The sequence below is a fragment of the Symphalangus syndactylus genome, chromosome 17, assembly GCF_028878055.3.
Source record: "Symphalangus syndactylus isolate Jambi chromosome 17, NHGRI_mSymSyn1-v2.1_pri, whole genome shotgun sequence".
NCBI lineage: Eukaryota > Metazoa > Chordata > Mammalia > Primates > Hylobatidae > Symphalangus > Symphalangus syndactylus.
The window spans coordinates 88352869-88378828 of NC_072439.2; the positions used below are offsets into that span (position 1 = coordinate 88352869).

Below are 25960 nucleotides of genomic sequence, written 5' to 3' on the forward strand. Positions count from 1 at the left end.
TACAGCTTGTTGATGGTTATTTGAACCCAGGGTCAAGGTGAACACCCCCAGTTACACAATAAAAATGTATCAAGGTTTTGTTTAATCAATTGCGTGTGTTTCAGAAAGTCTGTATAAAATTCTCTGCAGTGGCAGATCATAGCAAGGGATGGTTTAACAAAATGAAGGCGCTCATTGCAGCACTGCTTTTGATCACACTGCAGTATTCATGTGCCGTGAGTCCCACTGACTGTAGTGCTGTTGAGCCGGAGGCTGAGAAAGCTCTAGACCTGATCAATAAAAGGCGACGGGATGGCTACCTTTTCCAATTGCTGCGGGTTGCTGATGCCCACTTGGACAGAGTGGTGAGGAACTGCCAGTGGCAGAGCTGAGTTGGGAGATTGCGCACGGGGGCAAATGTGACTCTACACCCTAGGCTTACTGCTTTGCACAATGAATGGCTTTGGTCAGAGTTTTTTGTTTGGCTTCTGTGGCTGCTCTAAATTGTTCTTTTTTCCTTCAAACTAACATTTGGTATTAGTGTGCCCTTAACTATGATTCGATTTGTGGGTACGTATTAGCATTTATGCTGAGCCCAATTACATGCTAAGTACTGCCAGAGAAACATTAGAATAAACTATGGGCCTTGGCCTCCAGGAAATAACAATACGCTGGCATATATAGGCAAACAGTGTAAGTTACTAGGAGAGTTACTAGAGTTACTAGTAGTTACTAGAGTTACTAGAGAGAAGGAAAAGTTTTCTCAATCCTCCTAAGGCTCCTAACTGAGCCTGAAATAAAAATGGTAGACAAGGCCAGGCACAGTGACTCATGCCTGTAATCCCAGCACTTTGGGAGGCCAAGGCGGGCAGATCATGAGGTCGGGAGTTCAAGACCAGCCTGGCCAACATGGTGAAACCCCGTCTCTACTAAAAACACAAAAACTAGCTGGGCATGGTGGCGCGCCCCTGTAATCCCAGCTACTCAGGAGGCTGAGGCAGAAAGATCGCTTGAACTTGGGAGGAAGAGGTTGCAGTGAGTCGAGATCGTGCCACTGCACTCCAGCCTGGGCAACAGAGCTAGACTCCATCTCAAAAAAAAAAAAAAATAGTAGAAGAAAACATACAAATTTATTTAATCCAAGATCTACCTGACACTGGAGTCTTCATAAATGAAGACTCAGATATCCAAAGAAACTGGCCACTTGCATACTTAGAATCCACGAAGGCTGTGCAGAATGCAGAAGTGTGATGGGACAAAAGGCTGTAATCTAAGAGTCATAGACTGAAAGAAGGACCCAGCAAGGCCTCTCTGTTTGAGTTCTTCATGGCCTCTCTGTGTGGCATTTCTTGCTCCCAAGTATGGGACACGATCCCTTTGGAACGCGGATCTGAGGATCTACTATCAAAGAGAGTAGGTCAGAGAATTTCTTTATGGCCAGCTCCTACAAAGAAAGACACAGGGGGAAGGTTAGATTCATATTTTAGGATTTATGGATGCTTTCAGGGAGAGGGATTCTACCGTCTGTGACCTGCCCTGGAGAAGAGAAATTTTAGTTTCTATGGCTTGCCTTGGGGGAGAAAGCAGAGTAGGAGAACAAACGGCAGAAGGTCAGACAGATCTGGCTTCTGAGGCCCTTCCCATTTCCTTCAGTTCAAAGGACTCAGCATGCCAAAGTACCATACTTTGAGGTACCATGTTCTGAGCCCCAACAATAGCCAAGTGACCAAAGGAGTGGTAAATGTACTGGAGCAGTTTAATGAGGGGAGATCTAGTAAGACTGGATGGGAGGAGGCTTCCACTGTGTAATCACGCATAGGTAGGATTTGAACAGGTCTGGGTAAAGGTGTTCCTGGTGAATTCCTGACACCAGCACTTCTAGGTGGGCATGGAATCAGGAAGAAGGGTGTTAGGGAGCCATTGAATATAAGCAGGTGGATTCCAGAAGTTCCATATGGGCTCTGGAGCAGCCATCAGGTGGGAGCCAAGCCTGTGGGCTTGTCTTGAGGTGAAAAAAGCTTACTGTCTTCATTTAGATTACACGCCTACCTAAACTGGACTAGAGGAGCTGATAGACATTATAGAGAGACATGAAGCCTGCCTCTAAGCTCCCCAGATAACCTACTCTCCCTCTGATGGAAAAACTGAAATTAGAGAGGCCAGACAAGGAGTATTACAGAGGACAGTTTACCCTTCTGAAAGTATCACAGAGGGAGGCACTGTGGGTTGCAGAGAACAGGTGTGCAGGAGTTTAGGATTCAACCAGTAATTCAGTGACCATTAGTCCCATGCCAGGCTCGTCAACACATGTTAGGGCATAGGATACAGCAGCACAGAGCTACTTCTGAGAGCTAGCGTAGAGAGCGGGTGGATGGGGAGGCGTCCTGATGTGCCTGGGGAAACTGAGGCAAGAGACAGGGACATGAAGTAGAAAGCTATTTATGTATTCAGGAATGAAAGAACAAGGGGCAGACCTGGGTTAGTGGGAGTCAGGGCAATGAGACTGAGAAATAGACATGAGAGATGTTGCCAAGAAAGACCATTCAGGGCCTGGTACTGGATATCCAAAGCAAGGACAAGCAAAACATCTCATAGGTTTACATGTTTTACCCCAGAGTCTAAGGCAATATGTTGTTAGAGGTGCCACTGACAAAGACAAGGGAAGTGGAAAGGGAGCTGGTTTGTAAGAGAAGAGAGAGGATTTAGCTTTGGGCAAAGCGACATCAAAGCAGAAAATCCCATGATCAGTAATAGAGCTGGGCAAGAGGACACAGCTACAAGGACAGATTGGAGGCCCTGATGAGGTTGTCATGACTTATATTTCTAGGCGTGTGTAGGTGATGACGCCTCCACTAAACCACCACTGCCATTTAGTGATAGCTTCTTAAAGTTTATGGGCAGAAGACAAATCAGGACCACTTAAAAAAAAGATTTGGAAATAACTCATTGAAGCTATGTATTGGAATCAATAGATCAAATGACACAAAGGTAGGGCATCTGCAAAGACAGTGAGAGGAACAGGAATTCTGTTTAAGTAATAAATATAGAACTTTAATAAATAAAAAAAAAAACCTGCTAGGTTTCCATGTGCTACTCACATGTTGCTTTTGGCATTCCTCAGGAAAATACAACTGTATATTACTTAGCCTTAGATGTGCAAGAATCTGACTGTTCGGTCCTATCCAGGAAATACTGGAATGACTGTGAGTCACCTGATTCCAGACGTCCATCTGAAATAGTAAGTAAAGAGGGCACCTTCCCTCTGCTCTTACCATTCTTATTTTCCATCTACTCTGTTCACTCAGCCAATGTCTGGGCTAACACAGTAGAAGAGAAAGGGCAGCTTTTGCCTTGAGATTCATGAACATGATGTTAACCTTGAGCAATACTCTTGACAGTCTTTCCTGGGAACACAGTTCAAGACAACTCAGCAGGGCATGTGGTCCCATCAAAGAGCATAAGCAGCTGTGGGTCCTTGGGAAAATCACCTAATAACATCCCTCCACTTTGGTGTTTTTTGACTGTAAAATGAGAAGTGGGTTTAGGAATTCATGAACTCTAAGGGCCTTCCACTCTTGACAGTCTACAGGTATGAGAATCTATGAACTTGTAATTGTGTCCTATGTACAGTGGTCCTATTTTCAGGAATGGCCAAAGGAGTTACTTGCAGTGAAGAATTGAGTCTTGTTCAGCACCTAGGATATACGCTGAGGAATAAGATCTGGCTTTGCATGTGGGAGGTGGGTACTCAAATGTCAGGCTCTCTGACACAGGTGGAGAACATGAAGATGAATAAGCAGAGATTCAAGATTTCATTTCCAGAAAATGAGAGGTTCACACTCCTGGGAGTTTCACCACTTTTTCCCTTGAAAGTGTTTAGGGTATGGCCATGATGCTTTAAATAGTTTCTTGCTGGTTCTCCTGAGGATTTTGAGTGCCAACAGGATGCAGCACACAGAAACTGACTAAGAAAATGCAGGGTTTGAGACAAGCTTTGATGAAAGAAATGAGTTTTTAAATGAACAGTAGGAGGATGTTGCATCACCTTTTTGCTCTTTCATATCCGACCTGAGGAAGGCAGGATGCAATGACTCAGCAAGTTCTCAAGAGCCTCTTTCTTACAGGTGATCGGACAATGTAAGGTAATAGCTAGAAGACATTCCCATGAATCTCAGGATCTCAGAGTGATTGACTTTAACTGCACCACAAGTTCTGGTATGGTAATTTGTCAAATTGATAATTAATTCCTGATTAATACAAATTCAATCATACAGTGGTATTTGTCTCATCTATGTACATATGTATTCATATATATTCAGATGTATTCATGTACATCTATGATGTACATGAAAGAAAAGCCTTCATAGCTCCATCATTATTCATTCTCCAGAGAACAGAAGGGAGACAAGTTTCCCTGGTACTGGTACACCTTCTTTTAAAGAAATTCAACGCATGAAAATAGAGATTTAGGAGAGGTAGGTTTGCATCATTACAGATATAGGCTTTGGAGTCAGACTTGCTTTAGCTTGAGTCATCGTCTGCCAGTTGTATAGTCTTGGGAGGAAGTAAAGTCTTGGGACTATGAAGTAGAGATTATGACACTTCCTATTTAAGACAAAATAATTGATGCTCAAAGAGGTTAAACGACTTGGCCTCAAGAACAAAGCCAAGATATTGTGAAGACGTGACACTATCCCAGGAGTATTAACTCTAAATTCCATAGCTTTTTTATTTATTTATTTTTATTTTTGAGATGAAGTGTCTCTCTTGTTACCCAGGCTGGAGTGCAATAGTGTGATCTCGGCTCACTGCACCAGGTTCAAGCAATTCTCCTGTCTCAGCCTCCCAAGTAGCTGGAATTGCAGGCATATGCCACCACACCCAACTGATTTTGTATTTTTAGTAGAGACGGAGTTTCTCCATGTTGGGCAGGCTGGCCTCAAACTCTTGACCTCAGGTGATCTGCCCACCTTGGACTCCCAAAGTGCTGGGATTACAGGTGTGAGCCACCACGCCCGGCCTCCATACCCTTTTAACTTACATTTTCAGAAAGAATTATCACAGGATTCCTTTTTAAAATAGCAAGTCTAAATATGATATTATATACAAAAATGCAAGCTACTGCCATAGGAGATTGCATTGAAGAAAGGATGATCTGTATCTTCTCCTCTCTCTGGGCAAAACTCTATGTTAATGCTCTGTCTTCCTCCTTGGCAACAACAGGAAGAACTTATTAAAATATTAGTGGCCTGGTGCGGTGGCTGACATCTATGATCTCAGCACTTTGGGAGGCTGAGACCAGAGGGTCGCTTAAGCCCAGGAGTTTGAGACTAGCCTGGGCAATGTGGCTCAACCCCATCTCTATTATTTAATATATATGTTAATATATATATCATATTAATACATATAAATTATATAATATATAAATATATGATATATAATATATAAATATATGATGTATGATATAATATATAAATATACAATAGATATTATGATAGATTATATATTTATTAGCAAATGTCATAGTTGTCATATTAATTATATATATGTTAGCACTTTATCAGTGGTACTGGTGAAGGCATCATGAGTAGGGGTCACAACATAGACATGGGGATCAGAAAGACTCGAAGGAGAATCAGCAGTTTAGTTCTGTTGCCAAATGGCTGGTTGATCTTGAAGCAGTTACTTAGCTCTTCCAACCCTCAATTTGCCCATCCTTAAAATGAAAGTTATTGTCATTCTTGCCACCAAGCCACTATTAACATTTCCAGCCCTTAACTGTGACACTGCCATCTTCTTTCTCCAGTCTCTTCAGCACTGGCCAATACCAAAGACAGTCCTGTCCTCTTAGATTTCTTGGAGGATACTGAGCGCTACAGAAAACAAGCCGACAAAGCCCTTGAGAAGTACAAAGAGGAGAATGATGACTTTGCCTCTTTCAGAGTGGACCGAATCGAGAGAGTCGCAAGAGTGGTGAGTCTCCACTAAGGTTCAGCTGGAGTCTGAAGGCCCAGACTCCAAACTGGCAGCAGAAACTGAATGGCACACCCTCTCCACCTGCCTCAGTTGACCAGCTGCCTTTTAATTTGTCACTTTTGGGGCCATAAAAGACAGGCAGCAGGTATTAAAAAAATACCAAAGAATTGCCTTCCTTAAACACTTTTTTTTTTTTTTTTTGAAGGATGGGTAGGGGAGTGGACATCTGACAGAGACGAGAGAAAATCTAAAGAGGAAACAGGGAAAGACAAGAACATAGGAGGGTTGTGTCATTACAAATCATCCAATACTAACCTTCTTGTACTCTGATGGAAAACTGAAGTTCAGAGAAACTACCGCACCACACCGAGTAATGTGCCTATAGTTAGACGGTTCCCTGCTCTCTCTACAAGGACCCAAGTGCTTTCACCCAGAGCTATCTTGTAGAGCAACTGGTTGACATTTGCTATGCATTCAGAAAATGCAGCGTTAAATAGATAGTGTTGCATACAAGTAAAGAAATGAGTACCATGCAGTTGCTCAAAGAATGTTTGGACCCATGCGCACTGTAGTTTGAAAACATATTGGTACAGAGAAACGCAGGTTATAGAACAGGACTTAGACTGTGGATCCTTTTATATGAAACACTTAGATCTACCTGTGTATGTGTAACACATCTAGGAAAACACTCGAAGAGGAAACACATCAAATAAATGAGAATGAAAACTCTGGGAAGAAGTTGGAGTGCAGGAGGGGTGATTTTTCACACTCTACTTCATCATGCATTAATTATTTGAACATTTTCAGTGAAATGGTATTCACCTTATCACTTAGGTGATACATTTTTAAAAGGCAGAAACCGTTTTAAAAAATGACACATACTGGTGATTTTGAATTCTCATACTGCCTTAAAAAATATTGAATGGTAGTTATCTACTGCTTTTTTTTTCCTTTTTCTTTGCTGTTCTTGAAACCATTTTGATCCCATCTGTTCTAGAGAGGAGGGGAAGGAACCAGTTATTTTGTGGACTTCTCTGTGCGGAACTGCTCCAGACACAATTTCCCCAGACACCCCAATGTGAGTATAAGAAATGTCTGTGATTGTTGACTAGAGTCACAGAGATAAAAGAAGAAGAAGGAGGAGGAGGAGGAAAAGGAAATGAGGAGGAGGAGAAGGAGGAATAAATGTCTGTGAAATACAAAGTATCATCTGGGAAGCACTTAGTACCTGCCAGGCACTCTTCTAGGTGATTTACACATCAAATAACTTATTGTTTTGTTTTGTTTTTGAGATGGAGTTTCGCTCTTGTTGCCCAGGTTGGAGTGCAATGGTGCGGTGTCGGCTCACTGCAACCTCCGCCTCCCGGGTTCAGGTGATTCTCCTGCCTCAGCCTCCCGAGTAACTGGGATTACAGGCATGCACCACCATGCCCAGCTAATTTTTGTATTTTTAGTAGAGATGGGGTTTCACCATGTTGGTCAGGTTGGTCTCAAACTCCTGACCTCAGGTGATCCACCCACTTCGGCCTCTCAAAGTGCTGGGATTACAGGCATGAGCCACCATGCCCGGTCTATGATAGCTTGTTAACCCTCATACTACCATATGAGATAGATACTGTTTTTATCCCAAATTAGCAGATAGGGAAACTGAGGCACAGAGAACCTAAGCGAACCATAAGAACATGATTTTATAATATACATGATATATACCTAAACTTAAAACTAAGTTTCTAACTCATTAGGATTAAAGGCTTATTTAGAACTATAGTAACTCGTACTAAGACCCTACACTGGGTGGTTTTATTAATTCCACATCATTGACACTCACAGGAATCCCACCTGACAAATGAAGAGGTAACTGAAGATCAGCAAAGGAAAGGTCTTGCTGATGTTCACAATCAAGCTGAGATTAAAATTTAGTTATTCTCATACAAAGTCCAGTGGGATTTTTCCTCTAATCATTTACAAATAGATTCCCATGTAGCTGCCGGGAGACATTATTAATACCACCTGGCATTTGCATGGTGACCTACAGTTAAAGAAACACCTCCACATCTGTTATTGCCAGGTCAGAGCCTCATGAAAATCCTGCTGACAAGTAAAAGCAAGTATCTGCCTACATTTCCCTGTGACAAGGGGACCTAAAATTAAAAGCACTTACCTAAGGGCACTTAGCTAGAGAGTGTTAGGAAGTGGAATTTTAATTATGATGCCAAGTCCAGGATTTTTCTGAGGTTTAACAACACATTCTCCCTGGTCAAAAGGGAGAAACCATCCATTAGTACCTTTGTTAGCTCTTCTAATATCCACACTGAACCAGGTCTAGAATCCTTCTTAGTGGCCACCAGAAGAGACACCTCCCTCCCCTACTCCTATGGCCAACAAACCCTTCATGATCTTGGTGTGGATAATGTAAACCCAGAGCTGAAGAGGAGGCTCAGGGGTAAGTGTTTTACTGCATCCTCTCGTTTAATTAATCCCTCCCACAACCTGTGAGTACATAGTATTATCCCCATTTTACAATGGCTGACTTTCAGAAATCTTTTGTAACTTTCCCAAACTCACAACTAGGAAATGGAGAAGCCAGGATTAACATAGGTCTCTCTGATTCCCAGACTGTACTCAGAACCTCAATGCTTAGCAGTTTCTTCTAGCAGACAGCCGTCCTCTTGTCCTAGTTGATCTTTCACAGGTGGGTTTAGGAGCATCTGGAGCACAGGAGTGGCAGCCAGTTTTAGCCCTTGTACTTGGGTGGAGTCAGCAGACACTTGCCTTGACAATGTCCATGAAAACCCGTCTTTGTGCTATACAGATGCCCTCCTGTCCAACACTTTCCTCCAAGGGACCAGCTGAAGTTGTAAAAATCCCTCTTTGACACCATCCCTCATTGTCCTAGGCACAGGCAACTGAGGTCTCCAGTGCAGAAGGGTTGGCCTAAAGGCAAGGCAGCAATGATGTGGTTTTCCTCATCATTTCCACCACCCATGGGGAAGCCCAGTGCTGGTGTCCGCTCATGAAAAAAACCACAGCAACTTGAGTGATACCCTTCACCACCTGCACTTTCCCCAAAGTGTTAAGAAGGAAAGATTGCTGAACAACTGGTGGGAATATCTGATCATATTACCCTGATTTTTCTAAAGCACTTCTTCCTTTTCTGAATGTCTGGAAGCTAACTCTGGCTGGTCGTCTTCATACTATCTGGACACACACACTAACAGCTCCTCATTCCTTTGTAGGTCTTTGGATTCTGCAGAGCAGATTTGTTCTATGATGTAGAAGCCTTGGACTTGGAAAGCCCAAAAGACCTTGTCATAAACTGCGAAGTCTTCGACCCTCAGGTGGGTTGTCTAAGCAGACTCTGTCATGGCAGTGCCAGATTAAGTGACATACGTACACAAATAGTGTTGTTGGTTCCTAAAGCTCTGTGTGTGTGTGTGTGTGTGTGTGTGTGTGTGAGAGAGAGAGAGAGAGAGAGAGACAGAGACAGAGACAGAGAGAGGGAGATGGAGAGAGACAGAAAGAGAGAGACAGACAGACATGCAAGAAAAAAGATACAGAGAGTATCCCACAACTGGGGAAAGGAGTGCAATTGCCAGATGACACAAAAAATATGAAAACTTTTCCAAGAATTGAAGAGGGGTAACAATTGGCAGAAAATTAAAATCGTGTCCAATTCAACCAAACTTGAAGGAATTTGAAAATGCTCCTTGTAGTTGGGACTCTAGTGCTGAGACTTAGTCATTCCTAAGCTTATATTATTGGGCACAGAATCTAAGGGGAATAAATCAGCCTCAAATTTATTATGTAAATGTATATAAAATAAGATGCAAAACAATATTTTGCATCTGTCTCAGAAATCTTTGGTCTATTTTTTACATGAGTACAAAGATTTGCTTCACAAAATTTTTCATATCAGAAACAAAACTTAAAATAATCCAAACATCCAATCCCAAGTTAAAAAAAAGAAAAAGGAACAAAGGGCAGGATTGTCACCATGAACATGGCTCTGTCTTTTTTTTTTTTTTTTTTTTTGAGAAGGAGTTTTGCTCTTACTGTCTAGGCTGGAGTACAATGGTGCCATCTCGTCTCACTGCAACCTCTGCCTCCTGGGTTCAAGCGATTCTCCTGTCTCAGCTTCCTGAGTAGCTGGGATTACAGGCATGTGCCACCATGCCTAGCTAATTTTGCATTTTTAGTAGAGATGGGGTTTCTCCATGTTGGTCAGGTTGGTCTCGAACTCCCGACCTCAGGTGATCCACCTGCCTCGGCCTCCCAAAGTTCTGGGATTACAGATGTGAGCCACTACGCCCGGCCTCTGTAGCTATTTTTTAAAAATTAAACTCTGAACAAGGAAGAGAGAGAAGAGGTCAAGTGTTCAGCCTTTAGGAGTAAGGGATGTTGATACCGTCAAACCTCAGTTAAGAATATCAGTTATAAGGCACTAGTTTTCCAATGTTGGTCTACAGATGGGTGCCAGGTCATGATATTGTTTCACCACTCTGTGTAGTAAAAATGAAAAAAAAAATTAAGGATAATGAAGTTTTTTATATCTAACATTTATCCATCTAAAGGACAATCCTTTACTCTGACACCGTGTTTGTGGCTCCTTCTTTTTTTTTTTTTTAATCAAAATTTCATTCCAGGCTGGGCGTGGTGGCTCATGCCTGTAATCCCAGCACTTTGGGAGGCTGAGATGGGTGGATTACTTGAAACAAGGAGTTCAACATGGTGAAACCTGTCTCTACTAAAAATACAAAAATTAGGAGCCTGGGCAACAGAGTGAGACTCTGTCTCAAAAAAAAGAAAAAAAAAATTAGGTGGGTGTGGTGGCTTGGACCTGTAGTCCCAGCTACTTGGGAGGCTGAGGCAGGAGAATTGCTTGAACCTGAGAGGTGGACGTTGCAATGAGCAGAGATTGCACCACTGCACTCCAGACTGGGTGACAGAGTGAGATTCAGTCTCAGAAAAAATAATCGTTCTTTTTGTGAAACAATGATGGTGGTAAATGATAGTTGTGCTAATATTTTAAATATCAACTGGGCTAGATAACAATTTGAGAATCTTTCTTCTTAATACTTTTTAAATTGATTTGTGGAGTCTATGATCTGGGAGCCATTGGTGTAAATCAAGTCAAGTATCTACCATCTTCTTTTATGTTACATGATGATAGGCACTTTTCTGTGACCTTTTCCAGGAACATGAGAACATCAATGGTGTACCGCCTCATTTGGGACATCCCTTCCACTGGGGTGGGCATAAGCATTCTTCTGCCACCAAGCCTCCATTCAAGCCCCATGGATCCAGAGATCATCATCATCCCCACGAGCCACACAAACATGGACCCCCACCTCCTCCAGATGAAAGAGATCACTCACATGGACCCCCACTTCCACAAGGCCCTCCCCCACTATTGCCCATGTCCTGCTCAAATTGTCAACATGCCACTTTTGACACAAATGGGACCCAAAGACATTCTCATAATAGTAATTTCAGTGACCTCCATCCCCATAAGCATCATCCCCATGGACACCACCCCCATGGATACCATCCCCATGCACACCATCCTCATGAGCATGATACCCATAGACAGCATCCCCATGGACACCACCCCTATGAACACCATCCTCACGCACACCATCCTCATGGACACCACCCCCATGGACGCCATCCTCATGGACACCATCCCCATGGCCCCCATCCCCATGGCCCCCATCCCCACTGCCATGATTTCCAAGACTATGGACCTTGTGACCCACCACCCCATAACCAAGGTCACTGTTGCCATGGCCATGGCCCACCACCTGGGCACTTAAAAAGGCAAGGCCCAGGTAAAGGACCCCATCCCTTCCATTGCAGACAAATTGGATCTGTGTACCGACTCCCTCCTCTAAGCAAAGGTGAGGTGCTGCCACTTCCTGAAGCCAATTTTCCCAGCTTCCCATTGCCACCCCACAAACACCCTCTAAAGCCAGACATTCAGCCCTTTCCTCAATCAGCCTCTGAATCATGTCCAGGGAAGTTCAAGAGTGAGTTTCCACAAGTTTCCACGTTTTTTGCACATACATTTCCGAAATAAAATGTGATTCCTTTGAAGAGGAAAATGAATAATACATTGAATTAGAAACATAGATAAAATGACCAGTAATTGTGAAAATTACAGTTCTTTTTGACTCACTTTCATACTGAAGATGCAGCAAAATGTGAATGGGAAAAGAGATGGTCTGAGAAGGAGATCAAATGGAAAGGAGAGGAAAGAACTCAGTGCTGCCAATTAGTAGTTAATTCTGTCACTCACCACTACATCACTTAAGGCAAATCTATGCCACTCAGAATCTCCTTCTTTCCTGGACTTAACTCTAATTCTAGAGTCTCTGTTACTGCTTGGGCTATACCTGGGCATACCAATAAAGTATGGTATTGAAACTATTATTATCATTTATTTCATTTTATTTTCTAAGTTCCAGGGCACATGTGCAGGGTGTGCAGGTTTGTTATGTAGGTAAAAGCATGCCATGGTGCTTTGCTGCATGCATCAAACCCATCATCTAGGTATTAAGCCCAGCATGCTTTAGTTCTTTTTCCGAATGCTCTCCTGCTTCCCACCCTCCCCCTATTTATTATTATTAAAGTGACCTAAATTCTCTCCTAGTGATTATTACTAGGCGTCTAAATTTTCTTTTGGAAAAATAAGTTCTAAATTCAGTCATGAAGCAAACAAACCTCTGGCTATAAATTGCAAAGAAGCTTGCTAACATGAATCATGACCATAAATTCAGGTGCACAAGAAATGTCACTTTATGCTCAGAACAAATTAATTTCTATTTGAGGATGCCATCCTACTTGCTTAGTGGGAAATTGAACCCCAGTCCTTCTTGGAGTCCCCTTGCCCTGCCCTGCTACTTTCCACACAAAGTTGGGCCACAGTTCTAGGATCTCACACAGTGCCAAGCTGTCCAGGTGGTAGGAAGCAGGATAGTGACTATCCGTCAGCCAGGGCGACTGTTGGACCAATGATCATCATCATGAGTGACAGCCATCATGCTCAGGGATAGTCACAATCCTGTTCACATCACTCTTTCAGTCTGATTTATCTGCTACTTCTGTAGCAAACTGGGGGTGCAGGAGTGTCTGTACACTAGTAATGGACATGACTGCCAAGGTATGGCATATGGCTACTCTCTTCCTGGGATCTTGCTGCCTTCCCAGCTGCATGCCCAGAAAGCAGGGCAGAGGTCTCCTCTGCCTCAGAGACCCCTTACCCCACTCTTCTTCTTATACCTTCTCCCTCAGCTAAGGACTCTCTTGCTAGTCTCAGGTAACTTCACTTTATTTATTTTTAGGGCCAGAAGACTCTTTTTCCACACTGTACTCCTCTTTCTTTTTCCTCCTCAAATCAGGACTCAATCACTTGAAACAAACTAAAAGAATTCAGATTCTGTCTATCTTCCAACAACAATAGTGATACTCAAAGTATTTCATAATCAACACGACCCAAGCACTGACCAACCAGACCAGAAACAATAACCTATCAGAACAGTCACCATCCATAAACAACCAGCGTGACCACACTGGCAGATGCAGCTGAATGTGGGCCTGCAGAATCACATTCCTCCTGGAGGCACGAACACCAGGTCAGCTGCTTGAACAGGGAGAGGAGAAAGGTGAGACCCATCGAGGGCAAAAGATACAGAGGTTAATAACTCAGAATGTATCCTCCCGCAGAAGCACTAGAGTAGCGTTCAATAATTTACAAAGCACTTTCGTAAACGTTGCTTGAGTTAATGAAAATATTCCTTGGAATACAGAGGAGTTGAAGTTCTCAATTCATTTCAGTTAAGTGCATTCTTCCTATGCACACCTGATACTGCAAGGGAATAATGGGATAAGAAACCATTCCCACCCCGGGACGGTACATTCTACTAGAGGTTTTAGACAATACACCATGCTTTTCTAGACTTCTTTTTGTTTGTTTGTTTGTTTATTTGTTTGTTTTCACAGAGGAGTCTTGCTCTGTTGCCCAGGCTGGAGTGCAGTGGCACGATCTCAGCTCACTGCAACCTCCACCTCCTGGGTTCAAGCGATTCCCCGGCCTCAGCCACCCTAGCAGCTGGCACCGCAGGCATGCGCCACCACGCCCAGCTAATTTTTGTATTTTTAGTAGAGACGGGGTTTCACCATATTGACCAGCAGCTGGTCTCGAACTCCTGACTTCATGATCCATCTGCCTCAGCCTGCCAAAGTGCTGGGATTACAGGCGTGAGCCACCGCGCCCAGCTGCTTTTCTAGGCTTCTTATGTCATCCCAGCTAAAAAGTGTATCAATATTTGTTTACAAATATTTCATAAACTTTCAAAGGTGATGTTCACAGAGGCAACATAATTAATACCTCTTCAAATGTTTAAAGCCCAAACTCCTCATTCTTCTCCAGAAAAGCTCTCCCATTTCCTAACATCAGCCTTTCTGTCAGTGGCAATACCATTCTTAAAATCCTTCAGGCAGAAATGTTTATTGATTTTCCCTTTTTCTTCATCCCCAATTTATGTTATAACAGAAAACACTTTGTCTGCTTTGTTCATTAAAGCACTTGCCACACAATAAGGGTTTAAGAAATGTTTGTATAATGAGCGGGTACATTAAACATTTACTATGAGTCTGAAGACATGGCCGATCACAGTGGCTCACGCCTATAATCCTAGCACTTTGGGAGGCTGAAGCAGGTGGATCACTGGCCAACACGGTGAAACCCCATCTCTACCAAAAAAATACCAAAATTACCCGGGCGTGGCAGCTCACGCCTGTAGCCTCAGCTACTCAGGAGGCTGAGGTGGGAGAAATACTTGAAACCCGGGAGGTGGAGGTTGCAGTGAGCCACGATCCCATGACTGCACTTCAACCTGGGCAACTGAGCGAGACCCTGTCTCCAAATAAATAAATAAACAATAAAAATTAAAATTAAGTTGTTTGATATATTTTGTAATTTAATCTTTACCAACAACTCTCTCATGCAGAAAATATCACTGTATCAGAATAGGCCAGTTGCTGGAACAAACTCAGTGGCCTAATGATGGAGAATTTGATTTCTCTCTCGTGTTACAGGTCAATATGGGTTATCAGCAGGTGGCCATCCAAACGGTGATTCAGGGTGCCAGGCTCCTTTTGTCTAGGGGCTCCGCTCTCCCCTTGGCCTCAGAATTGTCTCTTGGATCCTCTGCATCCAGCCCACATGGGGAGAGAGTAGAGGATCATGAAGGTGGTTTCTGTGGGCCAGGCCTGGAAGGCGCATGCATGATTCATGCTCACATTTCACTGCCTAGAACTCAGTCATATGGCCACTCCTCATGTGAGGGAGATGGGGAAATGAAGTCTGCCTGTACTCCAAGGAGGAAAGGGACATAGGTAGGGAAAATAGGCTGTACAATCAACCATTTCTTAGGGAAAGAAGAGAACAAAAGAGGTTGAATTACTTGCTTAGGATCTTACAGTCAGTAAATATGGGACTGGAATTAGAACCTTGATTGGCCTGCGCCAAAGCCACATGCTGTCTTCTTGATGACACTGCCGGTGATGGTGCGCAGGCCTGTTTCTGAGTCTTCACTGGAGACACTTGCTGGTCAACTGCTACCATTCTGATCTACTTCCCCCTGGACAGTGTTCCCTTATGCATTTCTTCATCCTCCCAGTGTTCAGCTTCCACATTTCTGCTTCTCCTCCTTCCTCTCAGCCTAAGAACTTCACAAAATATCTTCCATTTTTCATATTTTCCACACAACTCCCCATTAAAATCTGCCTTCCCCCATGACTATGCACTTGAACCTATTTCAGTCAGGCAGGGATTCTTAGACACCTTTCCCTAGTGTTAGAGATAGTTTATAAGAACCAATCACCAGGTCCTGCACATATATTAATATTACCTCATTCACTTCTCAAAAACACCCTATTAAGATATCATGATTTTCCACCTATTACAGGCGAGAAACCTAAGCCTCAGAAACTTTATGTGAAACTCTGTCTTCCTTGGGATCACATAGGTAAGTAGTAGAACTACATTGGAATCCAGGTTGGACTTACTGCCAAGTTCATGTTCCTGCCCCATCCCTACAATAGCCCCACTGGCTCCCACTGCCCCTTCTTCTCCAGCGAGAATCAGTTGGCAAGTTAGATTGACAAGAGATCCTAACAGCAACAAAACTTCAATCTTTTATGTTTGTAAGACTTGAAGACACACGTTTACTACAGGAAAACACATGTCTCTAACCTACCTTTAAAACTCCTCTCTCCGAATGGTCTAACTTTATGAAAAAGGTTGCTTAGGCTTGGTGAATGCAAAACACCATATCCACTGTAGGGGCAAAAGGTGCAACGCCCTTCCTCACCCATCCTCAGGGTCACAGCTGACTTACCTACGACAAATGACAGGTGAGCAAGAGAAAGCAGAGCATATTTATTTAATCCAAGTTTCCATAACATGAGAGCCTTCAGAATGAAGGCCCAAAGACCCAAGGGACAACTGTCCATTGCTAAGCTTAGATTCCGTGAAGACTGAACAGCAGCATGATCTAACAAAAAAGAAAAGATCCGATAGTAATAGGCTATCAGGGGAAACCCCACAAGACCTTCAGTTAGAGTTCTCCATTGGCCTCTCTGTGGCATTTCTTGCTCCCACTTATGGTGCAGGACCCATTTGGCATGCAGATCTTAGGACCTACTAGCAGACAGAGTAGATTAGAGAATTTATTTTATGGCCAGCTCCTACACGGAAAGGCCTGGATGAAAGGTGAGAGTCATATTTTAGGTTTTATGGCTGCTTTGGGGCAGAGGGATTCCTTTCTCTGACCTGCCTGTGGGAAGAGGAATTCTAGTTTCTATGGCTTGCCTTGGGAGAGAAAGGAGAGTAGGAGAACAAAGAGTGGAAGCAGGTCAGACAGTTCTTGCCTCTGAGGTCCTTTTGGTTTCCTTCAGTTCAAGGGGCGCAGCATGCCAAGGCACCATACTGTGGGGTATCCTTTTTTGAGCCCTAAAATATTCAAGTGAACACAGGAGGGGTAAATGTACCGGAACCATCTAATGTAGGGAGATCTAGTCGGATTGCATGGGAGAAGCCTTCAGCCAATGTATTAGTCTATTTTCACACTGCTGATAAAGACATATCTGTGACTGGGCAATTTACAGAAGGAAGAGGTTTATTGACTTACAGTTCCATGTGGCTAGAAAGACCTCACAATCATGGTGGAAGGTGAAAGGCATGCCTCACATGACAGCAGACAAGAGAAGAGAGCATGTGCCGGGAAACTCCCCTTTTTAAAATCATCATATCTCATGAGACTTATTCACTATCATGAGGATAGCACAGGAAAGACCTGCCTCCATGATTCAATCACCTCCCACTGGGTCCCTCCCACAACACATGGGAATTCAAGATGAGATGTGGGTTGAAACAGAACCAAACCATATCATTCTGCCCCTGGCTTTCCCCAAATCTCATGTCCTCACATTTCAAAACCAGTCATGCCTTCCCAACAGTCCCCCAAAGTCTTAACTTATTTCAGCATTAACTCAAACGTTCAAAGTCCAAAGTCTCATCTGAGACAAGGCACGTCCCTTCTGCCTATGAGCCTGTAAAATCAAAAGCAAGTTAGTTACTTCCTAGATACAATGGGGTTACAGGCATTGGGTAAATACACTCATTCCAAATGGTAGAGATTGGCCAAAACAAAGGGGCTACAGGCACCATGCAAGTCCAAAATCCAACAGGGCAGTCAAATCTTAAAGCTCCATGATCTTTGACTCCATATCTCACATCCAAGTCATGCTGATTCAAGAGGTGGGTTCCCATGGTCTTGGGCAGCAATGCCCCTGTGGCTTTGCAGGGTACAGCCTCCCTCCCAGCTGCTTTCATGGGCTGGCATTGAGTGTGGTTTTTCCAGCCACACGGTGCAAGCTGTCAGTGGATCTACCATTCTGGGGTCTTTAGGATGGTGGCTCTCTTCTCGTGGCTCCACCAAGTGGTGTCCCAGTAGGGACTCTGTGTGGGGGCTGTGACCCCATATTTCCCTTCCACATTACCCTAGAAGAGGTTCTCCATGAGAGCCCCGCCCCTGCAGCAAACTTCTGCCTGGACATCCAGACATTTCCTTACATTGTCTGAAATCTAGGTTGCAGTTCTTCCCAAACCCCAGTTCTTGACTTCTGTGCACTCGCAGGCTCAACATCACATGGAAGCTGCCAAGGCTTGAGGCTTCCACCCTCTGAAACCACAGCCCAAGCTCTTCATTGGCCCCCTTTCAGCAATAGCCGGAGTGTCTGGGATGCAAGGTATCAAGTCCCTAGGCTGCACACAGCACGGGGACCCTGGGCCTGGCCCAGGAAAACACTTTATCCTCCTAGGCCTCCAGATCTGTGATGGGAGGTGCTGCTGTGGAGACCTTTGAAATGCCCTGGAGACATTTTCCCCATTGTCTTGGGGATTAACATTCGGCTCTGCAGCTGGCTTGGATTTCTCCTCAGAAAACGGAATTTTCTTTTCTATTGCATTGTCAAGCTGCAAATCTTCCAAACTTTTATGCTCTGCTTCCCTTATAGAACTAAATGCTGGCCAGGCACAGTGGCTGATGCCTGTAATCCCAGCACTTTGGGAGGCCGAGGCTGGTGGATCACCAAAGGTCAGGAGTTTGAGAGCAGCCTGGCCAACATGGTGAAACCCCGTCTCTATTAAAAATACAAAAATGATCTGGGTGCAGTGGCAGGCACCTGCAATCCCAGCTACTCCAGAGACTGAGGCTGGAAAATCATCTGAACCCAGGAGGCAGCGGTTGCAGTGAGCAGAGATCATGCCATTGCACTCCAGCCTGGGTGACAAGAGCAAAACTCTGTTTGAAAAAAAAAAAAAAAAATGAATGCCTTTGACAGCACTCAAGTCACCCCTTGAATGCTTTGCTGCTTAGAAATTTCTTTTGCCAGAACCCATCATTCTCAGCAAACTAACACAGGAACAGAAAACCAAACACCACATGTTCTCACTCATAAGTGGAAGTTGAACAATGAGAGCACATGGACACAGGGTGGGGAACATCACACAGTGGGGCCTGTTGGGAGGTGGGAGGCAAGGGGAGGGAGAGCATTAAGACAAATAACTAATGCATGTGGGGCTTAAAACCTAGGTGATGGGTTGATCGGTACAGCAAACCACCATGGCACATGTATACCTATGTAACAAACCTGCACATTCTGCCCATGAATCCCAGAACTTAAAGTAAAATCAAAATTTAAAAAAAAAAATTCTGCTTCCCAATGCCCTAAATCATCTCTCTCAAGTTCAAAGTTCCACAAATCTCTAAGGCAGGGGAAAATGCCACCAGTCTCTTTGCTAAAACATAACAACAGTCACCTTTGCTCCAGTTCCCAACAAGTTCCTCATTTCCATCTGAGACCACCTCAGCCTGGACTTTACTGTCCATATCACTATCAGCATTTTGGGTAAAGCCATTCAACAAGTCTCTAGGAAGGTTCAAACTTTCCCACATTTTTCTGTTTTCTTCTGAGCCCTCCAAACTGTTCCAACCTCTGCCTGTTACCCAGTACTAAAATCACTTCCACATTTTTGGGTATCTTTTCAGCAGCGCCCCACTCTACTGGTACCAGTTTACTGTATTGATCTGTTTTCATGCTGCTGATAAAGACATACCTGAGACTGGGCAATTTACAAAATTAAAGAGGCTTATTGAACTTACAGTTACACGTGGCTGGGAAGAACTCACAATGATGGTGGAAGGTGAAGGGCACATCTCACATGGTGGCAGACAAAAGAAGAGAGCTTGTGCAGAGAAACTCCCCTTTTGAAAACCATCAGATTTCATGAGACTTATTCACTATCCTAAGAATAGCATGGGAAAGAGAGCCCCCATGATTCAATCACCTCCCACCTGGTCCCTCCCATAACACATAAGAATTCAAGGTGAGATTTGAGTGGGGACAGAATCAAACCATATCAGCCAGGCAGTGTTGCGTGGTGGGGAATGGAATAGAAAGAGGGTCTGGGTAAAGGCATTTCTGGTGAATTCATGGCACACCACTTCTAGGAGGGCAGGGAATCAGGAAGAGGGGTGTTACGAGCCATTGAATATACACAGAGGGATTGCAGAAGGTCTATGTGGGCTCTGGAGCTTCCATCACATGGGAGGAGAGACTGTGGACTTATCTTCAGGCAAAGCAAGCTTACTGTCTTCACTTAGATTATTTGCCAACCTGTAGTGGATTTGAGGGGCTGAAGGACATTATGGAGAGAACTGAAGCCTCCCTCCTCCATCCCGAAATAAGCTACCCTCCCTTTGGTGGAACAATTGAAATCAGGAGGACAGAACACGAGTACTAAAGAGGACAAGCAGAACAATTCACCCTTCTACCCTTCTTAAAGTATCAGAGAGGGAGCCATTGGAGGTTGTAGAAAGCAAGAGTGCAGGAGTTTAGGATTCAGCCAGTAATTCAGTGACCATTAGTCCCATTCCAGGCTCGTCGACACATGTTAGGGCACGGGATGGATCAGCACAGAGCTGCTTCTGAGAGCTAGCGTAGAGAGCGGGTGGGTGGGGAGGGGACCCAATATGCCTGGGAAAACTGAGTCAGGAGACAGGGAAATGAACTAGGAAGCTATTTTATGTATGCAGGTGTGAGAGAATGAGGGCCAGACACAGGCAGTGGGATTCAGGGCAATGAACATGAGGAATAGACAAGAGAGACATTGCCAAGAAGTCTATACAGGGCCTGGTACTGGATGGCAAAAGCAAGGACAAGGAAGACATCTCATAGGTTTACATGTTTTACCCCAGAGTCTAAGGCAATATGTTGTTAGTGGTGCCACTGACAAAGACAAGGGAAGTGGAAAGGGAGCTGGTTTGTAAGAGAAGAGAGAGGATTTAGCTTTGGGCAAAGCGACATCAAAGCAGGAAATCCATGATCAGTGATAGACCAGGGTGAGAGGACACAACTGCAAGAACAAACTGGAGGCCCTGATGAGGCCATGATCACTTATACTTCTCAATGTGTCCCTTCAACACTTCCACCAAACCACTACTGCCATTTAGTGATAGCTTCTTAAAGTTCAAGGGCAGAAGAAACATCATGACCACATAAAAAGAAGATTTAGAAATAACTCATGGAAGCTATTTATTCAAATTAACACATCAAATGACACAAAGGTAGGACATCTGCAAAGATGTGGAGAGCAGTGAGAATTCTGTGTAAGATATAAACATAGACATTACCTTTATTAAAAAAAAAAAAATTGGGAGGCCAAGGCGGGCAGATCATGAGGTCAGGAGATGGAGACCATCCTGGCCAACATGGTGAAAACCCATCTCTACTAAAAAATACAAAAATTAGCTAGGAGTGTTGGCACGTGTTTGTAATCCCAGCTACTTGGGAGGTTGAGGCACAAGAATCGCTTGAACCCAGGAGGTGGAGGTTGCAATGAGCTGAGATCGCACCATTGCACTCCAGTCTGGTGACAAACTGAGACTCTGTCTCAAACAAAAAAAAAGAAAAGAAGAAGAAAACTGGACTGGACTGCCACATGCTACTCACGTGTTGCTTTTTGCATTCCTCAGAAAAATGTAACTGTGTATTATCTAGCCTTAGATGTTCAAGAATCTGACTGCCGGGTCCTATCCAGGAAACACTGCAATGACTGTGAGCCTGCTGTTTCCAGGCTTTCATCTGATATGCTAAGTAAATAGGGCACCATTGCACTGTTCTATTCATTCTTACTTTCCGTCTACTCCATTCACTCGGGGCAGCCAATGCCTGGGCAAACATAGCAGAAGAGAAAGGGCAGCTTTTCCCTTGAGATTCATGAAGATGATGTTGACTTTGAGTGATACCCTTGAGAGTCGTTCTTGGGAACCCAGTTCAAGATACCTCAGCAGGGCTGTGGTCCCATCAAAGAGCATGACCAGCTGTGAGTCCTCGGGCAAATCACCTAATAACATCCCTCCACATCAGGGTTTTTGACTGTAAAATAAGAAGAGGGGTTTGGAGTTCATGGACTCTAAGTCCTTCCACTCCTGATCATCTATGAGTATAAGAATCTATGAACTTATAATAGTGTCCTAGGAACACTGGTCCTATTTTCAGGAATGGTCAAAGCGACATGTTACGAATTACGAGGGAACATGTGAGGACTCGGATCTGCTTCTGTGCTTTCCTCATACGCTGAGGAAGAGGGTTTCATTGTGTGTGTGGGAGGTGGGTACTCAAATGCCAGGCTCTCTGACACAAGTGGAGAACATGAAGATGAACAGGCAAATATTCAAGACTTCATTTCCAGAAAATGAGAGGTTCACAATCCTAGGAGTTTCACCACTTTTTCTCTTGAAAATGTTTGGGGTACGGCCATGATGCTTTAAATAGTTTCTCACTGGTTCTTCTGAGGATTTTTGGTGCCAACAGGAAGCAGCACACAGAAACCGACTAAGAAAACGCAGGTTTTGAGACAAGCTTTGATGAAGGAAACCCCAAATGCATTTTAAATGGATAGTAGGAGGATGTTGTTTCTTTTTGCTCTCTCATATCTGACCTGAGGAAGGCAGAATGCAATGACTCAGCAAGGCCTCAAGAGCCTCTTTCTTACAGGTGATCGGACAATGTAAGGTAATAGCTACAAGACATTCCCATGAATCTCAGGATCTCAGAGTGATTGACTTTAACTGCACCACAAGTTCTGGTATGGTAATTTGTCAAATTGCTAATTAATTCTTGATTAATACAAATTCAATCATACTGTGGTATTCATCACATAATGCCATAATGTACATGAAAGAAAGGGTCGCTACCCTCATGGACTCCATTACTCACTCTTCAGATGGTAGAAGGGAGACAGGTTTCCCTGGTACTGGTACACCTTCCTTTAAGAAAATTCAGTACATAAAATTAGAGATTTGGCTGGGCGTGGTGGCTCACGCCTGTACTCCCAACACTTTGGGAGGCCGAGGCTGGCAGATCACCTGAGGTCGGGAGTTCAAGACCAGCCTGACCAACATGGAGAAATCCCATCTCTACTAAAAATACAAAATTAGCCAGGCGTGGTGGCGCATGTCTGTAATCCCAGCTACTCGGGAGGCGGAGGCAGGAGAATTGCTTGAACCCGAGAGGCAGAGGTTGCAGTGAGCCAAGATCGCACCATTGCACTCTAACTTGGGCAATAAGAGCGAAACTCCATCTCAAAAAAAAAAAAAAATAGAGATTTATGAGAGGTAGGAGAACATCATTACACACATCATTACAGAGACATAGGCTTGGGTCAGACTTGCTTTAGTTTGAATATGAACCTTATCACTTAGTAGCTGTGTAAGATTACACAAGAGGGCAGTTACTTAAACTTTTTAACCTTTTATCACTTGTAAAATGAGGATAGTAACAGCATTAGCTTTCAGGATTCTTGTTAGAATTGAATAAGATGCTCCATGTATCACACTTTGCAGATTATTCTTAGCACTCAATAAATATTGACATCAATGTTTGAATGCCATGAATTACTCTACAGTTTACAAAGCAATGATACCTGTTATCTCATTTAATCTCCCAACAAGGTAATAAAATATAGATTATGATACTGTCAACTTACGAAATAAATAATTGTGATTGAAAGAGGTTTAATGACTTGCCCTCAGGAACACAGCCAAGGTGCGATGAAGATAAGACTCTATACCAACAGTGTTGACACTGATTTCCATGCTCTTCTTTTTTTAACTTTTTAAAAAAAGAATTGTCACAGAATTTTTAATGGCAAATTTCACCATGATTCTATATACAAAAATTCAATAGGCAAGCTACTGCTATAGGAGGTTGTTTTAAAGAAGATTCTGTATCTTCTCCTCTCTCTGGGCAAAATTTTATGTTAATGATGCCTCCTCCCTTTTGACAAACACAGTAGGACTTCCATAAATTATTAGCACTTGATGAGTGGCAGTGGTGGAGGCATCATGAGCAGGGGTAACAACTGAGACTCGGGCATCATAGGAAAGGAAGGAAGGATCAGCAGTTCAGTTCTGTTGCTGGTTGGCTGATTCATCTTGAAGAAGTCACTTACATCCCCCAACCTTCCATTTGTCCATCTGTAAAATGAAAGTTATTGTCCTTCCTTCCACTGAGCCCCCATTGCCATTTTCAAACCTTAACTGCGGCACTGCCATCTTCTTTCTATAGTCTCTTCAGCATTGCCCAATATCAAAGATAGTCCTGTCCTCTCAGATTTCCTCAAGGATACTGAGCTCTACAGAAAACAAGCCAACAAAGCCCTTGCAAAGTACAAAGGAGAGAATGATGACTTTCCCTCTTTCAGAGTGGACCAAGTCCAGAGAACTGCAAGAGTGTTGAGTCTCCACTAGTATCCAGCTGGAGTCTGAGGGCCCAGGCTCCAACCTGGCAGCAGGAACTGAATGGCTCCCCCTCTCCACCTGCCTCACTGGACCAGCTGCCTTTTCATCTGAGGCCCCCGTTGTAGCATTTGGAGGAATAAAAGTCAGGCAGCAGGTACTGCTCTCTTGAAAGAACTGCTCTCCTGCAATTTTTTTTACATTTTTTGGAGGGTGTGGGGGTAGTGTATATCTGTTAGAGAGGAAGGACAATCCAAAGAGGAAACAGAGAAAGACAAGAGCATATGAGGGTTGTGTCATTAAAAATCATCCGATATTAACCTCCTTGCACTGTGATAGAAAACTGAGGCTCAGAGAAACTACCTCACCATACCCAGTGGTGTGGCTGGAATTAGACAGTTCCCCGCTCACTCTACAAGGACTCACGTGCTCCCACCCAGAGCTGTTTTCAGAGCAACATGGCTGATGTTTGCCATGCATTCAGAAAATGCAACACTAAATCGATTGTGAGGCATATAAGAAATGAAGACAATGAAGTTGCTCAAAGAATGTTTGAACTCATGTGCATTTGAAAGAGTTTCAAGACATACTGTTATGGGAAAGGTTACAAAACAATATTTAGAAAGGAGTGCAAATGCTAATATCACACCAATAGTATAAAAACTTTTCCAAGAATTGGGGAGAAATAAGATTTGGCACAAAAGTAAAATCATGTCCAATTCAATCAACCTGAATGAATTTGAAAATGCTCCTTGTAGTCAGGACTCCAGCCCTGAGACTTAGTCATTTCTAGCTTTTATTATTAGGCACAGAATGTAAGGGGAATAAATTAGGCTCAAATTTATTATATAAATGTATATAAAATAAGATGCAAAACTATATTTTACATCTGTCCCAGAAATCTTAGTTCTATTTTTTACATGAGTAGAAAGATTTGCTTCATGGAATTTTTTATATCAGAAACAAAACTGAAAATAATTCAAATATTTATGTCCCAAGTTTAAAAAAAAAAAGAGAAAAGAAAAGAAAGAAAGGGCAGGAAAGTCACTATGAACATGTCTCCACAGATTTTTAAACATTATACTCTGAACAAGGCGGAGATGGAAGAGGTTAAGTGTTCAGCCTTGAGGAGTAAGAAATGTTGATACCACCAACATCCTCAGACCCCTGTCAAAAATATTAACTATAAATCACCAGTTTTCCAGTTTTCCAGTGTTGGTCTACGGGTGGTTGACATTACATAATACACTTTTTCCACTCTGTATTGAAATGGAAAAACAAGGATTTTCAGACATTGCAGACAAACTGGATCTGTGTACCGACTCCCTCCTGTAATATTTTTGTATCTAGCATTTATTGCATCTAAGGACTATTCTTTACTCTCACATGGTGCTTCTGAGGTTTCTATGGTTTTCCTCACCTTTGTTATCTTTTATCACTCGTTTTGTGAAACAGTGATGGTGGTAGTTCATAGTTGTTGTTTATATTTTAAATATCAATTGGGCTAGATAACAACTTTAGAACTCTTTTTTTTATCCTACTTTTCAAATTCATCTGTGGAATCCAAAATCTGAGTGCTATTGGTCTAAATCCAATGTCTAACTTCTCTTAGAAGTTGAATGTCTAGCTTCTCTTTGTGT

The 25960-nt window shown here is 43.2% G+C and overlaps 1 protein-coding gene across 1 annotated transcript; it reads left to right on the plus strand.

Annotated features, from left to right (window-relative positions):
* Nucleotides 1-161: 161 nt before the first annotated feature.
* Nucleotides 162-12382, plus strand: HRG (histidine rich glycoprotein). Its single transcript, XM_063622322.1, has 7 exons — nt 162-344; nt 3101-3217; nt 4104-4194; nt 5786-5952; nt 6953-7033; nt 9192-9293; nt 11150-12382. The coding sequence occupies exons 1-7, from the start codon at nt 162-164 to the stop codon at nt 12029-12031; spliced, it is 1623 nt and encodes a 540-aa protein (XP_063478392.1). The 3' UTR covers nt 12032-12382.
* The last annotated feature ends 13578 nt before the right edge of the window (nt 12383-25960 follow it).

Bases quoted from the DNA above. Each gene is read 5' to 3' on its own strand.
- HRG (XM_063622322.1), top strand. From the start codon at position 162: ATGAAGGCGCTCATTGCAGCACTGCTTTTGATCACACTGCAGTATTCA. The intron at 3,218-4,103 runs GTAAGTAAAGAG...TCTTTCTTACAG, and splicing joins CCAGACGTCCATCTGAAATA to GTGATCGGACAATGTAAGGT. The intron at 4,195-5,785 runs GTATGGTAATTT...TTCTTTCTCCAG, and splicing joins TAACTGCACCACAAGTTCTG to TCTCTTCAGCACTGGCCAAT.